The 19554-nt window shown below is 45.5% G+C and overlaps 1 protein-coding gene across 1 annotated transcript in view; it reads left to right on the forward strand.

The window, feature by feature from the left end:
- TSPAN2 (tetraspanin 2) overlaps nucleotides 1-19138 on the forward strand; it is a 29416-nt gene extending 10278 nt beyond the window's left edge. The window contains exons 2-7 of the mRNA XM_008056900.1: nucleotides 3838-3935; nucleotides 5238-5312; nucleotides 6899-6997; nucleotides 8231-8302; nucleotides 14870-14953; nucleotides 17808-19138. Coding sequence (XP_008055091.1) covers nucleotides 3838-3935; nucleotides 5238-5312; nucleotides 6899-6997; nucleotides 8231-8302; nucleotides 14870-14953; nucleotides 17808-17873 — 494 coding nt within the window. The 3' untranslated portion in view covers nucleotides 17874-19138. The remainder of the gene's footprint in view (nucleotides 1-3837; nucleotides 3936-5237; nucleotides 5313-6898; nucleotides 6998-8230; nucleotides 8303-14869; nucleotides 14954-17807) is intronic.
- Nucleotides 19139-19554: the final 416 nt, after the last annotated feature.

A 19554-nucleotide genomic window follows, 5' to 3' on the forward strand; every position in this document is an offset into this window, starting at 1 on the left:
TTGGCAATTTATTAACTATTTCAAAACAGCTAGAAGAGAAAAATGATAATCTCCCAACAGAAATAAATGATAAATGCTTGAGGTGATGATACCCCAATTACCCTGATTATTATACATTGCATACAGGTATCAAAGTATCACATATACCCCATAAATATTTCTAGCAATTGTATATCAATAAGAATAACGTTAAAATTTTTTAGAAAAGAAGGGGTCCTAGGAAAGCTGTTGTTAGTGGCGTGTCACTAGAGAGCACTGGCATCTCAAAGTCTAGCTATTAATGATAAAAATGCAATTTTGAAGTGTTTTCTCTTTTTCAAATCAAGGGAAACAGGACTCAGCAGGAGGGATTCAGAAGTAGGTCACACGTTTGTCACACAGACTGCTGTGGGAAGGGGCGGACTCTACAGAAACTAGCTTGGAACTGAAACGTGACTGGGAGTTGATTTACTCAGTCTGCAGCCATTTTTTGAGGGGCATACCATAGAGAGGATTAGATAGCCCAGGAAGCCACAGGTAGCCTGATGGTAATGCAGCGCGTTGAACCAGATTCCCAGGTTCAGTAGGCCCAAGGAATTTTGCCACTTGTAGATTTTCTTCTGCTTTTTCCTTCAGCTCCCACCAGCAGTGCTCATTTGGAGCTGGGTTGAGTCACTGGGTACACACACACACACCCCAGAGGCTTGCTGGGAGGAGGCCTCAGGAGTTGAAGCCGCTGGAGCTGCTTCAGGTTGTTTATGCCATGAGCTCGGGTCTTCTGATAGCCTAAGAACAGAAGGTTGTTCATATAAGCAAATTTTCTTGGAAAGTCCAGGGACCAGGTGGGCGAGGAATGTTGCCTGCAGGACCCAGCAGTCTTAGTCACAGTGGGGAGCAGCTCTGCCTTCCTCAAACTCCTGTGCCTCTGACCACTGAGCCCCCAGCCTTCTCAAGAGCTCCTGTATTCCAGACTTTTTCTGGGTGTGAAGCAGCCATCCTCATCGGCTTGATCTTGGAGAGTCCAGCCCCGTGGAGGCTCCGTGGACATTTGCTGAGATGTGTTTTCAGCACATATCGCTAAGCAGAGATGTGGGGTGACAGCCAGCCAGTCTGGAACCAGTTTGATGTACTCTCCCTTTATCCTCTCCTGCAACAAACATGACTGGGAATTCTGCCTGTGCTGGGCATATTCTAGATATGATCTAGACTTGAAATCTTCAGACAGACAAATAGGAGAACCTGCAAAGCCCCACAGTGGAAAAGAGTAAAGCATGGTCAGATCATGGAGTCACAACCCAGGGACCAGGTAGCTGGAATGTAGGATGGATAAGGGGAGGCTGGTCTCCAGGCTGTGACTCCATGCAGAATCTGCAGATGGTATCATGTAGTCATTGCAGCAAAGCAGTGAGAGGCAGTGGACGTTTTAAGCAGTAAGGTGGTCCACCCTGATTCATTCTGTGAGGAAACTGAATTCGGGATTATTGTGGCCACCCTACATTCAGCCTGTCTCTGTGAGATGGTCAGATAGGAGTGTAGGATGGTCATCAGCGCTCCAGGCCCATGAGTCCTGCCTGCAGTGACCTTGCCTCTCTAACCTCCATGTGTAAAAGGGAAAGAACACTTGCCTTACCTGACTGGGTTGTTTTGAGGAGGGAATGAGATGTTGGAAGTGAGAGCTTTCGAGACATTGAAACACAGCGAAAGACATTTTTTTAAAACAAGCTGCTTTGACAGTGGGGCCACCAATGTTCTTCTTTTTAATATAGTGTCATTTCTCTCGTTACCACATCCATTCCCCCCTGGAATTATTCCTTTAGTAGCAGAGCTGGAACAACAAGAAATAAATACCTGCCTCTGGACTGCAGAAGAGCAGAGTTCATAGTTCCCAAAAAGGACCCGAGGACAGGCCTGGGCGGGGCAGGAAGTGCGCAGCCTGGCCTGTGGCTCCGTCTGTGTCTGTGTACAGAGAGATCTGCCCACAAACAACCATCACCAACACAAAGGAGCCCCGGGAGGCTTCCTGAATGCCAGGCTCAAGGGTTCCCTAGAGGCAGAACACCAGTCCTCACTCTCCCCTATATGTATGGGAGTGCTTTCCAGGTGACTCATAGGAGTAAAATGCAAAAAATGAAATAAAGGCCATTAGTATTATTCCAAGAAAGTCCAGTGGCAGGTCTTGTATTGTGTTCTAACTTATCTCAAGATCAGAGAAGGAAATAAGAAAAGGCTTGGTGTTAGTCCTCTCAGAACCAAAGCATTTCTGCCCTTTTCTTTGTGAGAACAACTGTTCTTAGGGCTTGACTTCAGTAGAACGATGGTAGCCCCAAATCTGAGAGGGCATGCCCATAAGGTCCTTTACATATGCCAAAGAAGTCACCCAGAGGTCCAGCAGGGAAAGACATTGCTTTATTAGAACTTACAGGAGGCACTGATGGCGCCCAGTCGGTGAAGAATCTGCACCTTAGTACAGTATGGCAAGCAGTTTTATAATCAAAACAAGCAAGTTAATTATTCAAATTTCTATACAGTGTTTACAATTACATGAATTAAGAGAGACAGCTTGCCAGGCACGGTGGCTCACGCTTATAATCCAGCACTTTGGGAGGCAGAGGCTAGAGAACTGCCTGAGCACAAGGATTTGAGATCAGCCTGGGCAATTTGGTGAGACCTTGTCTCTACAATAAATCAAAATAATTAGCCAGGTATAGTGTGCCTCCCTGTAGTTCCAGCTACTTGGAAGGCTGAGATAGACAGTTGCCTGAGCCCAGCATGTCGAGGCTGTGGTGGCCATGAGTGTGCCACCCCTGCACTCCAGCCTGGGTGACAGAGTGAGACTCCTACTCAAAAAGAAAAAAAAAGGGTACCAACTGCATTATCTTTAGACGTGCTTTGTCACCTGCATCCTGAGATAAGTCATTACTGGGAATATGCGCATATCTGTCAGAGACCAGCCTTAGCCAGAGGCCTCTCTCTGAGGGAGTGGGGAAGAAAGAAGTCAGGTATAGGGGAAACCATCTATATTCCCACATTACCTGACAGATAGAAGTGAAATGCCCCCCTGGACGAAGGCTGCCGATATGGCTAGAGAGGCAGGAGAGTCACGTTGATGAGCTGGCCTTTGAGATGCCAACAGGCATCTTTCTCCTAGCCCTACCAAATACCAGCTCTATGACCTTGGGCAAATCACCTGACCTTTTAGAGCCCAGATCCTCTGTCCAAAAAATGGAGGTAAAATAGCACCAACATGGCCTGATGGGGTGCTGTGAGAATGTGGTGGGAACACAGAGAGGCCGGGACACCGAGGCTGTTTTAGGACGTCGCACATTTATTTATTTGCACCAGCACGACTCAGTGAGCTAATGCTCTGAGGTTGAGCCTCCTCCCCTCCCCCCTGGGGAAGCAGGAGAGGGGTCTTACAACTTAGTTTCGGTAAGGGAGGGCGGTCGGGTTGAGCGATTACACATCTTCTTTGGAATTCACAAGGTTGTACTCAGCAAAATCAGATTTTTCAAAGAACAAATGGTCTTCAGGAAATGCATAGCAAGCAGGGTTGTAAACTGATCATTTGAAAAAGAGGATTTGAGTAAGTCTGTGAATTGGTCATTCTTTTGCATTTCCAGGAAAGTCCTCAGTCTTTGGCTGTTTGGTTTTCTCAAGCAAAACTGATCGGGCAGGTTTTCAGGGCTTGCCTTGATTTTCAAAAGGAATACTTTTAACCGCCATCAGCCCCCCTCTCTGCCCCAAGAACACTCTGCAATGCCCACAACCATGAGCCTGGCTGGTCGTGCAGGGGCCCCAAGAGCATCAAGCGCTGTCTACCCTGGTCCTCAGTGGTCTCCTCTGACCTCTTCCCCGCAGGCCTCTATGTTCTGGTGGGAGCCGGGGCCCTGATGATGGCTGTGGGGTTCTTCGGGTGCTGCGGAGCCATGCGGGAGTCGCAGTGTGTGCTTGGATCAGTAAGTGGGGCATGGGGTGAACGGGGGAGCGGAAAGGGAGGAGGGGTGTAAGGGGAGTCAGGACAACGGGCCCCAGTCCCAGCTCCTCACAGACTCTGGGCGCCCTGGGCACGTACGCCCGTCCTCTCTCTGAGTCTTGGTGTCTCCATCTCTTGCATGAGAATCATAGTATCTTTGTCCCTGCCTTATATGGAAAGTGTGGGAAAAAATGAGGTCAGTAGTGTAAAGATGTTTTGGGAGGAAAAGCACTTAGTAATTGTAAGGAGTGATTAGGATCGTTCTTTACAAAAATATTTCACAGTGGGTGGGGCAGCTAAGATTTCTATAGCCAGCAAACAAGCAAAACATTTCTGTTTGAGATCAATAACTTAACACAACATCCCTCTCTCGGCTTATTTTAACAAGCAGCCTCTGTCTAAAAAAAAAAAATTAAATTTCAATGAGCTACTCATCTAATCATCCAACGCCAGTATAGCCTGAGAGAAACAACGAGAAGGAAGCAGAGGGGCAGGAGGAGAGAGAATGTGTGCATTTCTCCATGGGGAGTCAGGAAGAGAAGTTTCATCAGGCAGCCTTTCTCTTTCTCATTGTAATCTTTGGCGTTTTTTAGCACAAGCTGCTGCTTCCGATCTCTTGCTCTGTGAACGTCTAACTTGTTTCTTTAGCCATCCATCCTTTCTCTCTTTCCCCTGTCTCATTTATCACCAAACGTAATTTGATCACAGCAAACCCAGAGAGCAGAACAGAAATCTGTCTAGAAGGACACCTCCACCTCCGCGCCCACCTCCTCAGAAAAGCCTTTCCAGGCCAGAGTCTCAAGTCACACCCTTTCCCAAGCCCAGACCCCATCGGTGACGGACTGTTTCCTGACCAAATCTTATATCTTTATAGGCCTTTTTTGTTCATCCAGTATTTATTGCACACATAGGTGCCAGGCCCTGTTCTGGGGGGTCGAATTTCATTTGGTTCTAGTCACTTTTTTATTCCTTCACTCATGTATTATATCTTCCCGTCCAGTATAAGGTCCATGATAGCAGAGACGTTGGAATCTTATCTTGTTCGTCACGATATACACAGCACCAAGGACAAATAAGTGCTTAATAAACAATTGCTGAATGAATGAACAAACTACACAAATGAAAGTGACTCAGATGTTATATAAAGAAAACTAATGGATAAATGCTTCTTGCTGGATCAGTTCAAATGAGTAATCTTGCCTAATGCTTTTCCAATGAATTAAAGAGGCTAAATACATTGAAAAGGTATTAAATGAATGAAATTAGTGTTTTCTCTCCTTTACAGTTTTTCACCTGCCTACTGGTGATATTTGCCGCTGAAGTAACCACTGGAGTATTTGCTTTTATAGGCAAGGGGGTAGTAAGTAAAAATTATTTACAATTTTTTTAGGATGGTTAAAAGCGTTCTCTTTATGGCAGAGGATATGAGACTATGGATAGCCACAATGCTATTAAGAAACCAAATAGCCCCCAATATTTTATAGTTCAAGCAGAGCTGTTTAACCTGAAGGTTATATACAGAACTGCGCATATGTGTATCTGACTTTGCATGCACATTTGTGCATTTGTGCAATGCACATTTTTCTCAGAAGATAGTTCATAGCTTTCATTAGATTTATAAAGTAGTCTAAGGGCCAGGCTCGGTGGCTCAGCCTGTAATCCCAGCACTTTAGGAGGCCAAGGCAAGTGGATTGCCTGAGCCCGTGGGTTCAAGACCAGCCCGGGCAACTTGGCAAGACCTCATCTCTACAATAAAATAAAAAATAGCTGGGCGTGGTAGCGTGCATCTGTAGTTCTGGCTACCTGGAAGGCTGAGGTGGAAGGATCACTAGAACCCAGAAGGTCGACACTGGGGTGGTCATGAGCATGTGTGAGGAGCATCCGTGAAGGAGTGAGACTCCAATTCAAAAAAAAAAAAAAAAAGTGGTCTAGGATAAAAACAGCAAAGGATCTTCGGTTGAAGATCATCCTTAGCTTGAAATGGAGTGAGGGTGAGATGACAGGCTTAAGAAGGAGGGACGGGGACCAGCATGCCTTCTCATCCCTTGTCTAACTGTTGTTTGTCCCTAAGGCTTGACCTGGACAGGGGCTGTGTCCTCCTCAAAGACTAGAGACTGGCCTGCTCCATGGGCGAGGGAAGCCAGTTTTGATTTGCTGCCCAACTGTGGGTGTCCAAAATAGGTTCTCAAGAGAACCCATGGAGGAAGTGTCCTTCTTAGAAGGGTAAAACCTACTGTGGAACAGAGGGGACTCGAATGGAGAAGAAGGGAGAATGGAAGCTTGAGTTTACTTGTTTCACATTAATTCGTGTGCCATCAATCTTGTGTGTGTCAACTTATTTTACACTAAGAACAGCAAACATGTAGAATAAGGAAAGGTCACCTCCTTTGGAATTTCTCTAAAGCAGCTAGCTATGTTCATAGGTAAATTTAAATTCAGCTACGTATAGAAGTGGAATTGAATTTTAGGACCATTTGAGATTTCTGTGGAGTGGAGGTCACACACCTTTATACTAGAAAAAGTATTCTCCCAGCTTTATGTGATATTTAAGCAGAGGAGTATTTCCTTGATGGTGAATGCCTTTTAAGCCATGTCATAAAAAGACCTGAGTCCTTTTAACCTGCGTGTACCGAGATTGCAGGGATCCCAACCCAGGCTGTGTATCAGAATCACCCTGAGTGGGGCCCAGGAATCAGTTGATGCTGAGGCCCAGTCAGGTTTGGGAACCTCCACTCCAAGTAATCTTCCTGGTCCATGAGAACAAGTCTCCATCTATCCTTCCATGTAAGCATCTTGGAAACTCCAGAATCTGTTATCTACTCCATGTATGCCAAATTGTCTTAAAATACAGATAAACATATGGAAAACCAGTATTTTTTGAAAGAGGGGGTTTTTCCTGAAGAAAGGAGAATGTTTGAAACTTCCCATTCACTGGTATTTTTTCAGGCTATACGGCATGTTCAGACCATGTATGAAGAAGCTTATAACGACTACCTTAAAGACAGGGGAAGGGGAAATGGGACCCTCATTACCTTCCACTCGACGGTGAGTACCTTTACTTCTTCCTTGAATCCACATCTTCTGGAGATGACGTAGGAGCCAGGTTCTCGCTAATCACCCGGGTTAAAAATAAAAACAAATTTAGTAAAGCCAAGTAGCAGCATCGTATTCTAGCTCTTCTGAGAGCCACAGTTTGCATTATGTGTGGGACCCTCGACGAGAGAGAAGCTGCCACACCGTGCTCGCAAGACAAAGTCAAGATACATGGCCCCAAGAGACAGAGGAGCATAAGCAAGAACACAGAGGAAGCGACCCCCAAAAATATCAGGGTTTCCCGAAGGGTAATGTTGTGGTATACAGGCGCCCGTGTGAACTTTAGGTCAGAAAGCTGATTTCTGGCTCTGGTTCTGTCCCTTGACAGCTTTGTGACCTTGAGCAAGTTACTGGGCCTCCCTGATAGCCACTCCTCTCCCTCGTTTGTAGAATAGAGGGTCACGGGGGAAGCCACACTCCCTTCTGGAACACTCAGTGGGGCTGTGCTGTCCGTGGAGCGCTCAGAGCTACAGACAGTGAGTCAAGTAAGCTTTCTAGAGGAGTTGGGCCAGGTCAGAGTCCTTCTGATTTTTACAGACTATGATATGGATAAGTAGCGATGAACTTCTGAGCCAAGTGTCTTCAGGTACCGAGTTCTTGTCCGTGACAAGAATATCTTGGAAGGCGTCCATGTGTATGTACTGTTTGGCCTCAGCTGCTCCAAGGACATCAAGCAGCACATAGGTTCCTTTGTCTTAAAGGATCAGACCTGTCTGCTGGCCAGTCTTTAAACCCGGCCGTTTGGCCTCTAGAGTTTACTGTAACCACTTCTCTCCTTCCCAGCCTGTCCCCAGTTAATGAGCCCTTCCTGAAGCTTATAAAACTTTAGCTCCTCAGCAGGTGAAATAGCTCCCCATCTGCAAGAAGGATTCTGAAGGCCCCAACTCCTGTCTAAAAAGCAGCAATTTACACAGACTCTGTCCGTTCATTTCTGGTCTCGCTTGGGTTGCCTTGAGTCACTTCCCATCATAAAACTCAGACAGCTTTAGAGAAGTCACTGTCTTCTTTTGCTAACAGGATCATGTGGTTCTTTGCTCTCATTCCAGAAATAGCAGTTTGGGTAGCAGTGACAGGACCTTGTCGCTGCTTGGCCGCCTCTGCACCCCAAGTCCTTAGCAGAGATGCCCATTCTTGTAGTTGCTGCTTCTCCTTCCATGTCCTTAAGTCTCTTTTCTGATTCTGTAGTTTCAGTGCTGTGGGAAAGAAAGCTCGGAGCAGGTCCGACCCACATGTCCAAAGGAGCTTCTAGGATACAAGGTAAGTTGGCTTCTACCAAGGTTCCCACCTATCTGTCGTGTGAGATGGTTTTTGCCTTTGGTGAGGAAGCAGGAGTCTCGGATCTTACCTCCGAGGGATTCTAGGAGGCCTTCTCCCAGTGGCTTCTGTGTCCCAGCTTTGTTCCATGTGAAATAAGGGAAGCAGTGCTGGGTCACAGGCCCTGGTACTCTGGGAAATAATGGGACGCTGACTTGCCGGGAATAATGCCCCATACTTATGGTATTCATCAAGCTCACCAGGGCCAGAGTCTGTGCCCAAGAATGTTGCCTCACCCCTCTCTATGGGAGTCGCAGCACTTGATAAGTGCTGCATTTATCGAGTGTTGTGAGTCAGGGTCCTATGCCAGCTTCAGGGAACCCTGATATGAAAAGGACTAGTCAAGGGCGACAGTGCCAGGTGAGAAGTCTGTACAGGGTACTCTAGAAACAGGGTAGAGTTCAGGAAACTGCATAAAGGAGGGGGTTCTTGAATAAAGGAAGGTCATCCCAGGCCCAGAAAGCAGCAGGAACAGAGGCACGGCGGTGTGATATTCTAGGACTGTGGGAAAATTGGGACCATGAGCAGCATTTGGGGGGAGGCAGACGGAGGCATAGCTCTCCACCTGGAGGCGCGAAGAAGGCATCGCTTTTGCAGAGAATGAGCATCATCGGGTTTGCGCTGCAGAGAGAATGCTCAGACCACTGGGTATGCAGGGGAGAAGGGTGAAGACCGAAGGAGGAAGACCACCTAGGTCGCACTTTTGTCACCCTGGTGAGAGACAGTGAGTGGCCCCACAAGTCACAAACAGCAGGGATGGAGAGGAAGTGCCAGTTCAAGACATGTTCAAGGAGTAAAATCGACAATAATGGGTGACTTGCAGGGTGTTGAGTGCTGAGTGAAGGCAGGGAGGCTCAGATTTCCAGATTTCCGCCTAGGTGACTCAGTGGGTCGAGGTTCCACTCACAGAGAGAGGTGAGTCCAGGAGAAGGAGCAGATCCTGGAGGCCAATGACAGCTGCAGCACTGGTCAGCTTTGTACTGCAGGTGACTGGGCTTACCGGGTGGTCTCAGATGAAGACACAGGTGTGGGGATCTTAGCATGCAGGCAGGAGCTGAAGCCATAGGAGGAATGGGAGCCCCCAGGGCGGGTGCACGGAGTAAGAAACGAGCAGGTGCCCCATCATGTAAGGGGTAGAAGCCAGAGCAAGAGACCATAAAGGAGGAGTCAGGGAGTCAGAGTCCAAAGAGTGGTGTCTGGGACGCCAAGGGAGCAGATGGTTCGCCCGTAAAGTCCAGTGCTGGGGAGAGGACAAGTAAATGAAGACTGAAGAGAGTCTGTTGGATTTGTTGCTTAGAAGGTCACTCATTGGATTGCCTGAGCCCGCGGGTTCGAGACCTGCATGGGCAACTTGGCGAAACCTCATCTCTACAATAAATCAAAAAAAACTAGCCGGGTGTGATAGGGCGCGCCTGTAGTTCCAGCTACTCGGAAGGCTGAGGCGGAAGGATCGCCGGAGCCCAGCAGGTCGAGGCTGCGGTGGCCGGGAGCCGCCAGTGCACTCCAGTCTGGGCGACAGAGTGAGACTCCAACTCAAAAAAAAAAAAAAAAAAGGTCACTAATGACTCTTGTCACACAGCTTCAGCGAAGTAATTGGGAAAAGCGCAGCTACAATGTGGGAAACAAAGAGGGAACCGGGCGACGGTGGAGACAATGATGTAGATGCTTTAGGTCCTTGGCTGTGGAGGGATGGCTAGGATTTTAACCCCAGCTCATGTCACGAATCGCCCCTGAACGCTTACAGAATTGGTTGGAAGGAACAGGACACGGCCCCTTCCTCAAAGTGCTCCTGTCTGGCTGTGGAAGACAAGCAGGGGAACCAGTTGCACCACACGGGCTGAGTTAGGGCTGCACTGGAGAGAGCATGGCAGACTCACCTGGGGTGTAGGATTCCAGGGTTCATGGGGGGAGTGGGGGGCTTCCCTGACGTGATTCTTAGATGAATTTGGAAGGATGAGTAGGAGTTCAGTAAGTTCAGTAAGTGAACAAGAGTGGGATAGTCCAGGCAAAGCGAGTAGGGCAAAAGCCTGGAGGCAAGAGAAGGTAGTTGCATCCAGGTGAGGCCCAGGGTGCCTGCAGGAGACAAGTACTTCAAAGAGAAGGGACCCGTTCTCAAAGGGCCTCGGATACTCTTCTGAAAAGCCGCAAGCCTAGCCTTCGTGCTGCCAGCTGAGGAAGTCATGGAGGTAGAATCTGGGATGGGGTTTGCATTTTGACCGAATTTGCTCTGGTGGCAGTGTGGAGGACTGATGCAAAAGGATACCGCTGAGCTGAGAATACCCTTGTGGGAAGGCTGCTGGCCCCATTGGCAGCCTGGGGACAGTGACTGGTACAAGCTGGGCTACAGGAACAGAGGGGAGAAAGCCATTCAGAAAGTCACATCTACAGGACAGAGAGGAGAAAATCCACTGCTGGCTTTCTGACTATCCCCACCCACCAGCTAATAGTTTCACTTGTTGGGTCAAGGATTAGACGAGAAGGAGCCAACTGTGGAGAAAAGAAAATGAGTTTGGTGTTTAACATGGCGATTTTGAGGAGCCAGTGAAACTTCCGAGTGGAAATACCCAGTAGGTGGTTGAAAACCGGTTTGTGGCTCGGAAAAGAGGTCTGAGTGTTCCTACTTCATGGTCTTAGAGCTATAAGGTATGAATTGGATCCGTTAGCTTTGGAAGAAGAGAAGTATGAGGATAGAGTCCTGGGGGACAAGAACATCTAAGGGTGGACAGAAGAAGAGTTGCTAAGGGAGGAAGCTGGGAGGGCAGCCAGGCATAAGTGAGGAGACACCACGGGGGGGACGGGAATGGTCCCCAGGGCCAGGTGCTGGTGTTGAGGTCAGTTCAGTGTTGTTCAATCACCTACATTATGGCCGGCACTGTGGATGCGAAGATTAATGAGGAGAGGTCCCTACTCACGAGGAACTTGCAGTCTAACAGTGGAGGTGAGCACAAAAGTAGACACCGTGCAGTCGTAGAGGCACGCATAGAGCATGTGTGGTACTGTGAAGGCACAGAGGGAAGAGATACTTAGGAGGGGCCAGAGGCGGGAGGCCTGGAGGAGGCTGACGGGGGTCACATCTTCTAGAATGAGAAGTAATTTTGCAAGCATTAAGCAGGAGACTGGGAAGAGGAGGCCCACCTGCAGAGAGAACAGCAGAAGCCACCGCACTGAGGCAGAAATATGATGGTTTGTGTGGGAGGCTAGAAGTCCAAGAAGGTCCACTAAGTGCTGAAAAGCAGCCAGGACTGAGCATTTAAGGAAGTAGCTGTCCAAGGGGTGTGAGGACAGAGCCCAGGCTGTTGGAAGGGAGACATGAAGAAAAAGGGCACCTTCTCAAGTGGTTTGGCTTTGGGCCAAGGACACACAAAGAGAACTCATAAAAGACAAAATCTAGATTATCATTAAAGACATTTAAAAATGTAGGTAGTCAAAAGGGATTTAAAAAATTAATAACAAATGAAGGCCAGGCGCAGTGGCTCACGCCTATAATCCCAGCACTTTTGGGAGGCCAAGGTGGGAGGATTGCCTGAGCCCAGGAGTTTGAGACCAGCCTGGGTAACATAGCAAGACCTCGTTTCACAAAAAAATTTTAAAAATTACCCAGGTGTGGCAATGTGCACCTGTCGTCCCAGCTCCCCTAGATTGAGGCTGTGGTGAGCCATGTCATGCAACTGCACTCCAGTCTGGACAACAGAGTGAGACCCCTGATTCAAAAAATGAGAATAAAAAAAATTAATAGCAAATTAAAATGAAGAGATGCTGTTGTTTAACCTATAAAATTTGCCACTTTTTTTTCTTACTAATGTAAGTTTGGCAAGAATGCTGCAGAATGAGCATTTTCAGAGAAATTGGTACAATCGGGGGCACACCTCATCAACAAGGGTACCTGCATAATGAACATTTGTGTACCTAACCCTGAATCGTACCCCACATATTTAAAATTAAAATTCAAAAAAAGAAATTGGTGCAGTCGTTTTAGAGGTCAGTATGACTATGTAAGACTAGAGAGCTAAGTATATTCATGCTCTTTGATCCAGAAATTTTATTTCTTAGGATTTATTCTGAAGAAAAAGAATCAGAAATTTGGACAGAAGTACTTGTGCAACCGTGTTCATTGCAGTTTTATTCATAAAAACAAAATATTGGGTAGGCCTTTCATATGTGAGAGTAAGGGATTGTTTAAATAAACTGCGGTACATTCATATGATGAAGTGTTTTACCACCATTAAGAACCATGGTTTCAAAGAACGTTTAGTAAAACAAGACATTTCAGAAGTTGTCATATTAAGTTAAAAAAGGACACGGTGGAATATCAAGAATGAATTAAGCGTGTGAGTGTGTCTGCAAGAATCACCAACAATGAGAGTTCTTGTCTTCAGTGGTGGGAGTACAGGTATTTCTTTTTCTTTTTTTTTTTTAACGTCTCTTTTCCAAATTTCGACAATAAGCAGTGAAAGGCAAAGCAGCCTGTGGGAGGAGCCAGGGGAGGACAGTGTTCTGAAAGGGTTGTTTTACTTGTTTAGACTGAAGAACCGGAGTGTGGTGTTATGTGGAGCAGTCAGGTCAATGGAGGAGAGGCTGAACATATAATAAGGGAAGAAGGCTATTTCCTAAGGAGCTGAGTGCAGTGAAGGGGCTGGCTTTCGACAGAGAAGGACACTCTTTGGCTCAGATGACGGGGCGGGAGTCAGGAGAGCTGTGCTCTTGTCCCCTTCATATGCTCGCGACCCAGGACGTGCCTGCCCTGCAGGAAAGGAAGGTCTGAGTGTACAGGAGAAGAAGGTTAGAAGAGTTGCTGCGGTCTGACTCCCATTTTCTCCAGTAAATAAGGGGTCCTGTCCAGAGCAGTGGTTTTCAAACTTTTACCAGTTTGTATTGCAGTTGTATTTTGGTTTTTTTTGGTTTTCTTTTTGAGTTGGAGTCTCACTCTGTCGCCAGGCTGGAGTGTAGTGGCACACTCATGGCCACCGCAGCCTCGACCTGCTGGGCTCAAGTGATCCTTCCGCCTCAGCCTTCCAAACAGCTGGAACCACAGGCGTGTGCCACCGTGCTCAGCTAATTTTTTGATTCATTGCAGAGACAAGGTTTCACCAAGTTGCCTAGGCTGGTCTCGAACCCCTGGGCTCAGGCAATCGTCTCGCTTCAGCCTCCCAAAATGCTGGGATTACAGGCTTGAGGCACCACACACTCAGCCCTACAGTTATTCCTTGTGAGTCTGTGTCCTTCCCTAAGCCATGAGTTCCTTGAGAGAAGAAGAAACTGTGTCTTATTGTCTCTGCATCCACCACTCCCTTCCAGTGACAGTTGTAAGGCAGATACTCAAGAATTGTTTGTTGAATGAATGAATGATGAATGAGTGAGTGCAAGAGGAGACTTAAGGAAAGCAGCAAGGGTTTCACGCAGCTCATGTGGGTGTTTGAGGGGGCTGACACCCTGAGGTGACACCCTAAGGAAAAGCAGCCTGAGGACACAGTTAGATGGAGAGCAGTCCTCTACGTTTTTTTGTTCTTTGTTTCTTGCTTTTCTGAGTCAGGGTCTCACTGTGTCACCTAGACTGTAATGCAGTGGCATGATGATGGCTTACCACAGCCTCAATCTCCTGAGCTCAGGTGATCCTTCTGCCTCAGCCTTCTGAGTGGCTGGGACTCCAGGTGTGTGCCACCACACCTGTCTAATTTTTTTGACTTTTTTGTGAGACAAGGTCTCACTATGTTGCTCAGGTTGGTCTCAAACTCATAGGCTCAAGCAATCCTTCCACCTCGACCTCCTAAAATGTTAGAATCACAGGTGTGAGCCACCATATCTGACCCAGATATCCCTCTGCTTTTAAGAGGACTCCAAAGAGACACTTTTGAGGGAACTGATAATAGTTCAGGTGATCAGTTCTGCTCCCTGTCCAATTTGTCCCTCATTCATGAAAGTCTTTTGAACTCATGGGGACCAATGAAAGGATAGAGATCTGCCCAGCCCAGCCCCATAAAAGAGATTGGTCCTCTTAGCTCCCAAGACCTACCTTTCCTAAATCGTAGCTTTCCTTTTGCAAACCTGTGCAGACTTTTTAGTTTCTTAATGGGTAATACCTACCTTGGATAGTAAGTTGGATCAAGTACGTAGAAGTCTTTTAACTCTAAAGGACCATATGAAAACAAGGAATTATTATTTTAGGGATAGTTTACTTATTTTTGTTCCTGAAAGTAAGAAGTCACACATTTTTTATGCTTCAGATACCAGAGAAATAGCTTCTTCCAGCCAAATTTCAGGGTTCTGAGGCAGCCTAAGTTGGAAAATCCCACCAAAGGAGAGGACTGTATTTTTTTTCACCCTACTACAATTTTGCTTTAAGGTTGTCAGGATGATGTTATCCAAGAGGAATGGTTTAAGTATGAGTAGAAGCTGACATGGATTAACTCTCACAGGAAGATCTATGGAATTAGAAAGAATTGGACCAGGGTGATGATTTTCACACCTACAATCAGTTTTTTTTTCCTGACTTTTTTTTGTCTCCCAAAGCAGAATTGCATTGATGAAATTGAGACCATAATCAGTGTTAAGCTCCAGCTCATTGGAATTGTCGGGATCGGAATTGCAGGTCTCACGGTAAGAAAGTTCTAGAACTTATGTCTTTTTGCCCCCTAAAAAGCTTTGAACCTTTGCATCTTATTTCTCTTCAAGTGTGATGTGGCAGTACCTTAAAAGAGAATTATCATGAAGAACAAAGACCTTTGTTCACCGTACATCTAAGAACAAAGCTAATTAAGTAATGCATCAGTATTCTGTCCTCTAAAATATAATACAAATTTAAACTTTTATTCATTATGACCTTGAGTTTATCATTGTGAAAACTTTCCTTTTTTTTTTTTGAGTTGGAGTCTCTCCGTTGCCCAGGCTGGAGTGTAGTGGCATGCTCATGGCCACCGCAGCCTCGACCCGCTGGGCTCCGGCGATCCTTCCACCTCAGCCTTCCAAGTAGCCATAACTGTAGGCACACGCTACCATGCCCAGCTAATTTTTTTATTTATTGTAGAGATGTCTCACCAAGTTGCCCAGGCTGTTCTCGAACCTGTGGACTCAGGCGATCCCCTCACCTCGGCCTCCCAAAGTACTGGGATTACAGGCCTGAGCCACCGTGCCCAGCCAAAACGTTCCATTTTAAGGCTACCAGTCTTATCTAGATAAGTGCTTTTCAAATTCTAGGTCTCTTTCTACTGTTACACATTTGAATAACACAATATCAGAGCCATTTCTCTCACCTACAATTTGGAGAGTTCACATAGCATAGTGATTAATAGTCGAGCCCTGGCATCACACAGTCTGGATTCAAATCCTGGCTCCGCTGCTACAAGCTCTGGGACCATAAGAAAGTTTCTTGGTTTCTCTATGCCTCAATTTCCTTACCTGTAAAATGAGGAATTTAATATACTAATCTCACAAGATTTTTGTGAAGATTAAATGGGCTGCTACATGTTAATGCACATGAAGTGTCGGGAACATATGGCACTCAATAAATGCCAGCTCGTTCCATGATCTGAGTGTTCCCAAACCCGAAACCAGTCAGAGGGAATAGCATATGAGAGGGTGTGAAGCACTGTGAACCTGGGTGTCTACAGCTAAGTGCTTCTAAAGTACCAAAGAAGAGTGTACCTCTGAGAGTAGTGGACAGGTATGGTAGGAGTAGCAAGAGACGGCAAGGAGAGAGCATGGCTCCCACATCCTTGAGGTCGTGTGCCCCTCTGAGCCTGTAGGCTTTATTCTCAAGGAGAAAGCAGCACTAAGGGCCAGAAGGATCTGTGGGACAGGAGGGAGAAAGGGTTGGAAGGAGGCAAGATGGGAGTCAGGGTGGCTAGTGAAGAGGCTATTTTCATTGTCAGGGACTGGGTGATAACAGCTCATGCTAAGATAGCATTTACTCTCTAGCCCTTTATATAGATTAACTCATGGCCTAAACCAAAGCAGGACCTGTGGTCACTGTGAGGAAAGCAATGAACTGGCAGTTCTCGGGGGACTTATAAGCACCTTCCCCCTTTTCTGTGTTTGGAGCACAGAGGAATAGAGCAATGGCCGGAAACCCTGTGCTGAGGCTCTCCAAATCCAAGGGTGGCTCTTTGACCCTTCCACCTGCTTGGAGCTGGCCTGGATGCCATGCCGCAGCTCCCCCAAGGACAATCCCAAGGCAGGAAGTTTGAGAACATTCCACATAATGGCGATATCGAGTAGACCCTCCTAACAATTCTACAATCTCAACAAATGAGCAGCCTGGAAGCGGTGACCCCTGACTCGTGTCAGCAGCAGGCTGAGACTGAGAAGTTTCTTTCTGGGGGATCCCTTTAGAGCACAGCCAGAATGGGGCAGGGGCTGCATTCAGTCTTCCAGGCGTGATAAAGTAGGAAGCGCCCGTGGGGGGCTGTCTTGAGTCAGCACCCCCAGAGTTTCTTCTTTAGTCCTTTTCTTTGTAAGGTGAGAGTTGCACAGTATAGTTCATTAACAAAAGGTCCATTAGATGTCTCCCCTGCCACACCCTGGTGCCACTCCTGGCTATGCCCTCGCCTAAGTCTGCCCTTCCCCTTCCAAAACAACTGACCATCCGTGCCTTGTTGAATTTAGTATCTCCGGATCCTAAACTGACTTAAAATGGAATTGAGCAGAGAATCAGAGAGTTTGGGGACCAGTTTTTAAAACAAGCATTGACAGTCGTTTATAAAATGGTCCCCATAGACAGGGCTCCACAGGCTCTGTGAGATTTGGGGGGAAATCGTTGACGATAAGAAGGGTCTTTGGCATCCTTCCATTCAAACCATGTAAGTGGATATTGATTTCACCTAAACGTTTAACTTCCCAGAGAACTATCCAAAAGGAAATAGAAGTCAGTTACGTCATAGACCAAACACCTCTTTTATGCTCTGTAAAACCACTGAGTTACACAGTGAAGCATCATTTGCCTTAGAAATGGACCAGGAAAGAAGTGATGGCTCCACTTTTTATATGTGATCATTATCGTAAAAATTCAGGTCTTCTTCAGCAAGAGAAAACTATTTAGACAGCAAGCATACTTAAATAACACATGGCAAGGAAGGCATTTTTCAAAATAAATATGCATCATATAATTGAGGTCTAGGATTAACCTGGAATATAAAATTCCGAAACCAGTAGTGTGTCAGTCTTTCACAATGATTAAGAACTGTTATATAATTCTGAAACAAAGCCCTTTTCTTCAAGCACAGCCTTGCTATTTTTTCACAACAATAATATAACAATGCATTTCAAGCAGAGTTAATATGGAAATCTTTACCCTGTAGCAAGCATTAAGTAACATATATATAAATGTCAATGATAACCCGTAATCATTGGCTATAATTATTTGTTAACTCAAGTTAGACACCCAGGCAGTTTGCTGACATTTTAGTCAATCAGGACACATTTGAAAGTCACTAACAAATGGTTCCTTCTGTTTCAGATCTTTGGCATGATATTCAGCATGGTCCTTTGCTGTGCAATACGAAACTCGCGAGATGTGATATGAAGCTACTTCTGTGTGAAAATTACAGCATAGACCTTTCATACCAAATATCACAGGAGCTGTCTCCCAGCTCATTTTTAATATTCAAATGACATTAGGATCTAACATAATTTGCTGTCAATTGTACGTTTGCACATGTTGTATGTTTGGCTTGTTACTGGTTTACCCCTTGAGTGAATGCCTGTGTACGTTGACTGAGAACCTATCATGTGTGATCTGTGTGTTGCTGGTACATGCATTATACATAACGAAATCTGTTTGCTGAGAATTCCTGATTCTTGCTATGTAACAGAAACTTCCAGAAAAAGAAAAAAAGCTATAAGAAATTTTAAAAACTTGGCTATGCTGAAAAAGTGATAATGGGTCAGTTTCTCAGACTCCAGCCATTGAAAATAAGATACAGAGAATTTAGAGATTTCTAGTAAATGGAAGCAATAAGCTGCAGGAATTGAGAGATCACAATGGAATGTTAAAATTGACCATGTCTGAGTTGGGTGTAAGAATCTCCCAGGATTTTTTTATATACGTGCTCTCCCCAGAATACAGTAAACCACAGTTTTAGAACTAAACACATCTGTAAAACTAAATATAGTATGGAAAATCTAATTTGAATAAGTCATGCTTTCCTAGTGTTTAAAAACAAAAGCCTCCCTCTGGAAAGAGAAGTCACACAGACAATCATGTGCCCTATAAAACTGAGTATTTATAGGACTAAAACTTTTAACAACTCTCTAAGAAAATATTTTTGTTCTTATACAAAGTCATATAAATATTGCTTTTTCACTTTCCTTTTCTGACTTTGCTCTGAACTACTGTAATCCTCACGTCCTCAAAAGGGGCTTTTATCTCACACTCTTCTGTGTCTCTCCAAACGTAAGGACAGAAAGACTGAAGCAAGAGACCTGGCAGTTGCAAAGTGTGGAAACAAGAACGTTCGCTGGCACTGTATCTGAAATACCTCATAACTGGAGTTTATGTATTTTCCTTATTTTTTGTATTTTTCTTATTTATTCACCTAGTTAATTCTTCACAAATTAAGAACTGCAGTTTCTACCACTCAAAATAAGTAAAACAAAGCCCTTCACAATTCAAATATTACCTAGGAGCATCCCTGAGCAATCCAAAATAAGCAAAGAAAAGCATCTTCTCCTAAGTTGTATGCCCATAACAGAGGCAAGGTAAGGAAATAAAAATACTTATATATACACATAACACAAATATGTTTTTTCTGTGCAAGTTCCCTATGAAAAGAAAATTTTCAGGGCTTTTTATGGTCTTAATGCTTGATTTTAGGCATATTTGTCAGTAATTTTTAACAACTTGTTACATGTAGCAAATCACAGGTTTTTAAAAATTGCATTTTAAAAGACCACACAATAGTGAAAGTATCAGAGACTCTAGAGCCCCCAAGTGAACTTCTATATATCTAAGAACACTAGCCTTTGGGTGTGACCCAAAGGGAAGTTTGCTCTCCCAAGAAATTTCCACAAAACATTTTGCTGAAAAGACATAACTGCTTGAAATAGTCTCACTCGCATGGAGAACAACGTTTTTCTTTCTTCCACGCTTGTTACTGCTACTAACTCTGGAGGAGATTTTCTAGGGGAAAAAAAAAGATTGGAAACAAGCTAAAAACTTAGGTGTCCATGGCTACTTTACTGTGTCTGTAGCTCAAGAAAAGATT

This window comes from Carlito syrichta, unplaced genomic scaffold, assembly GCF_000164805.1.
Source record: "Carlito syrichta isolate Samal-C Ts95f unplaced genomic scaffold, Tarsius_syrichta-2.0.1 Scaffold302570, whole genome shotgun sequence".
In the NCBI taxonomy this organism is placed as follows: Eukaryota; Metazoa; Chordata; class Mammalia; order Primates; family Tarsiidae; genus Carlito; species Carlito syrichta.